We start from the raw sequence: 3,642 nt of genomic DNA on the forward strand, positions 1-3,642 counted from the left end.
AGATACTTACTACTCATTAAGCATAACTACCCTGTTACTATCTTGTCTTCTTTTAAACTGTATATTATAGGTTAGTTATCTTAAAAATAAAGTCATTCAGAAAGGATCTATCTGAGTTTCGTGTCCATCCAAATATACTTCAATGGCGACTGAGGAACTGACTCACGAAAGGAAAATTAAGGATGGTGCATTTGGGTAATATAGCAGCATATGACAAATCTGAGGACTTTGAAAATTATGTCGAAAGGTTTGATCAGTTCTGCTTAGCAAATGACAACAGAGGAAGATAAGAAACGGGCAGTTTTCTTGAGCGCCGTCGGCGCTCCTACATATGGACTTCTGAAAACATAGCTTGCGCCTAATAAGCCCTCATCAAGGACTTATAGAGAACTTACTGAGCTTTTGAAAAATCACCTCCACCCAAAACCCATCCTGATAGCTGAACGTTTCAAGTTTTACAATAGGAAACAACGTCCAGGATATCCATCACTGATTAGCAACGGAGCAACGGAAATTGGCGGAAACATGTCAGTTTGAGGTGCTTTTCAAGAGGTAATTTTTAAGAGAGCTTTTTTTGTTATTATTGGATTGGCCAACCGCTCGGCACAGAGGAAACTATCAAGTGAACAGGAGCTTGACTTAAAGAAAGCATTTTCGATTGCGCTAAGTCAGGAAATGGCTGATGAAAACGTCACGAAGATTCAGGGTCAAACTCAGGAGGTAAAAGAAGTTGTTGGGCCGAAAGCTTCTCTCCTTGAGTGTTACCGTTGCGTGGGAAGACAAAAACCATAAGGCTGATGTTTGTTTGTTTCCATAACGGATACTGAGTCTAATGGTGGTCATAAAAAAGGACACCTTCGTAGAATGTGCCGAATGGAAAAAAATCACACCACAGTCAATCGAAAAAATTGAAATATGGATGACAAGGAAGGAAACGATCGACGGTCACATGTCAGAGGAGAGACCAGCGGCTCGGAAGAAGAAACTACAGAGTGCAAACTACAGGATGAATTGGTGCATATATTGAAATACTGTGTTAAGAAAATGAAAGCAAGACACAATAAGGTTCCAGAGATAATAGTGAAAGTTAAATTAAATGGGATGCCAATTGATATGGAATTGGACACGGGAGCTTCTGTGTCACTGATAAGTGAAGAGTTCTACGCTAAACATCTGAAAAATACAGTACTTCAATCCAGCGATATTGTGCTGAAAACCATGATGGGAGAAAAAATAGAAGTCGTCGGGATATGCTACGTAAACTATGGAAGTTCATGGACACAGAGTGGAGGAAGTGCCCATTGTATGTGGTACAGGGGATGGACCTTGCTTATTCGGTAAGGACTGGCTGCATTTTGCGAAATTTGACTGGAAAAAGTTAGCTGTTAATCATCCGCATTCTGGTACTCAGAAAACCTCAAAGTTAGAAGAACTGTTAAGGAAATATGGTGATGTCTTTGATGGTGAACTGGGTACAACCAAGAATATAAAGGCTCATATTCGTGTAAGAAAGGATGCAAAACCAATCTTTTATAAAGCGAGGACAGTTCCTTATGCAATCAAGGATGCTGTGAATGCAGAACTTAAAAGACTAGAATTGGAAGGAGTTATTGAGAAAGCTGACTATAGTGAGTGGGCGGCATCGATAGTGCCTGTTTCAAAAGACAATGGTTCTATTAGGATCTGTGGTGACTTCAAGGTCACCATAAATCGTTATGTGGAAAACCCTGAACATTCAATGCCAAATCCAAATGAACTATACCAGCGACTGAACGGTGGAAAAACTTTCTCAAAGTTAGCTTTATCGCAAGCTTATCAGCAGGTGGAATTAGATGAGGAATCTAGGAAATATGTCACGATTAACACACCACTTGGTTTGTACAGATATATCACACAACGTTTTACCATATGGTGTCTGAGCAGCACCACAACTTTTTCAGTCTTTATGGATAAAGTTCTGCAAGGAGTCCCTTGTGGATGCACCATAGATGATATTAGTCTTACTGGGAGAACCGAAGCTGAACATTTACACAATCTTGAAAAGGTACTTGAGCGGTTGCACATCAATGGGTTGAAATGTAATTTGTCGAAATGTGAATTTATGAAGCCCTCCTTGAAATATTTGAGTTTCATTGTAGATGAAGAGGGTATTCATATGACGGAGGATGCCATTGCAGCAGTCACGGAGGCACCAAGGCCAGAATCAAGGTCTGAAATGCAATCCTTCCTGGGGCTGTAACCATTACCGTAGCTATGTGCCAAATCTCTCATCAGTCGCAGCGCCTCTCACCGGAATTACTGCATAAAGACAGAAAATGGCATTGGTCAGTAGAGTGTGAAAGAGCTTTTTCCGAGATTAAAAGAATGCTGACCACTGAAACAGGAGTATTAGTGCACTATGATTTGAGTAAACCTGTGACGTTGGCAGTAGATGCATCACCCAAAGGACTTGGAGCAGTGCTTTCCCATATCACCAGTAATGGAGAAAGACCAATTGCTTATGCATCAAGAATGTTAACACCCACTGAACGTAACTATTCCCAAATTGAGCGTGAGGTTTGGCAATAATCTTTGGACTACGGAAGATTCATCAATATTTATATGGTCGTAAATTCACCCTTATTACAACAGATAAACCAAACCCTGTCATAACAGTTCCTGGGGGACCCAGGAAGGGCAGTTCCAGTCCTTGACCAGCTGCAAGATACAACGCTGGGCTATACAGTTAGCAGCTTATGATTATGACATTGAATTACGTCGTTCAAGTGACAATGGAAATGCTGATGCACTCTCACGGTTGCCTTTACCAGATTGTGACTCCGATGCATCAGATAAGCTTGTAAACTGGACACAAGAAGCAACTGCATTTAACATGCACCAGGTGAACTCTCTTCCTGTAACTGCAAAATCTGTTGCAAGGGAAACTTTGCATGATGCTGTACTGGCTAGAGCTTTACATTATACAAGAAATGGATGGCCAGACTCTGAGGACGCAGCACAGGAACTGAAACCCTTCCATAGCCGTCAGCGTGAGTTTTCAATTGAAGAGGGATGTCTTCTATGGGGTGCCAGGGCGGTAATACTGTCGAGATATAGGATTCAAATCTTAGAAGAGCTACATGATGGTCATCCGGGGATTGTTAGGATGAGAGGATTAGCTCGCTTGTATGTGTGGTGGCCGAATATCGATCAAGATATTGAAAACACTGTGCAAGGGTGCTCTGCTTGTCAGGCTACTCAGCCAATGCCGACTCATGCTGAGGGTAATCCGTGGAAATGGCCTTCTGGTCCGTGGAAAATAGTACATGCTGATTTCGCAGGCCCATTCCTGGGCATCATACCTCATTATGATTGACGCACATTCAAAATGGCCAGAAGTACACCCAATGAATCAGTTACACTATGAATACCATCGAGATCATGCGGCGGGTATTTGCTCAGCATGGGGTTTGTGTAGAGCTCGTGTCTGATAATGGAAGACAGTTTGTGGCTGAGGAATTTAAAGAGTTCATGACCCAAAATGGTGTAAAGCATATACCGATACCCGCTTATCACCCAAACAGTAATGGGCAGGCCGAAAATACAGTAAGAACATTCAAACAAGGAATGAAAAGGGCGATGAGAACATTGCAATCGTGTAAT

At 41.8% G+C, this 3,642-nt stretch overlaps 3 protein-coding genes across 3 annotated transcripts in view; all 3 read left to right on the top strand.

Moving 5' to 3' along the window:
• The first annotated feature begins 915 nt into the window (after nucleotides 1–915).
• On the top strand, nucleotides 916–2,239 carry LOC135216654 (uncharacterized protein K02A2.6-like). The gene is made up of 2 exons (XM_064252039.1): nucleotides 916–1,185; nucleotides 1,412–2,239. The coding sequence occupies exons 1-2, from the start codon at nucleotides 916–918 to the stop codon at nucleotides 2,237–2,239; spliced, it is 1,098 nt and encodes a 365-aa protein (XP_064108109.1).
• A 14-nt stretch (nucleotides 2,240–2,253) lies between these two features.
• LOC135216655 (uncharacterized protein K02A2.6-like) lies at nucleotides 2,254–3,355 on the top strand. The gene is made up of 2 exons (XM_064252040.1): nucleotides 2,254–2,556; nucleotides 2,672–3,355. Exons 1-2 carry the CDS (start codon nucleotides 2,254–2,256, stop codon nucleotides 3,353–3,355), a joined length of 987 nt encoding a protein of 328 aa, XP_064108110.1.
• Nucleotides 3,356–3,402: 47 nt separating this feature from the next.
• Nucleotides 3,403–3,642, top strand: part of LOC135216656 (uncharacterized protein K02A2.6-like) — a 411-nt gene continuing 171 nt past the window's right edge. Inside the window, exon 1 of the mRNA XM_064252042.1 lies at nucleotides 3,403–3,642. This exon is cut by the window's right edge and continues 171 nt beyond it. Within this exon, the coding sequence (XP_064108112.1) occupies nucleotides 3,403–3,642 (240 nt within the window).

This window comes from Macrobrachium nipponense, chromosome 6 (genome assembly GCF_015104395.2).
Source record: "Macrobrachium nipponense isolate FS-2020 chromosome 6, ASM1510439v2, whole genome shotgun sequence".
NCBI lineage: Eukaryota > Metazoa > Arthropoda > Malacostraca > Decapoda > Palaemonidae > Macrobrachium > Macrobrachium nipponense.

What these genes read in the sequence shown, in the direction of transcription:
- LOC135216655 (XM_064252040.1), top strand. Translation starts at nt 2,254, where the DNA reads ATGTGCCAAATCTCTCATCAGTCGCAGCGCCTCTCACCGGAATTACTG. An exon ending in ATTCCCAAATTGAGCGTGAG is followed by an intron (nt 2,557 to 2,671) that starts GTTTGGCAATAA and finishes TGGGGGACCCAG; the next exon opens with GAAGGGCAGTTCCAGTCCTT.
- LOC135216654 (XM_064252039.1), top strand. Translation starts at nt 916, where the DNA reads ATGGATGACAAGGAAGGAAACGATCGACGGTCACATGTCAGAGGAGAG. An exon ending in CTAAACATCTGAAAAATACA is followed by an intron (nt 1,186 to 1,411) that starts GTACTTCAATCC and finishes TCTGGTACTCAG; the next exon opens with AAAACCTCAAAGTTAGAAGA.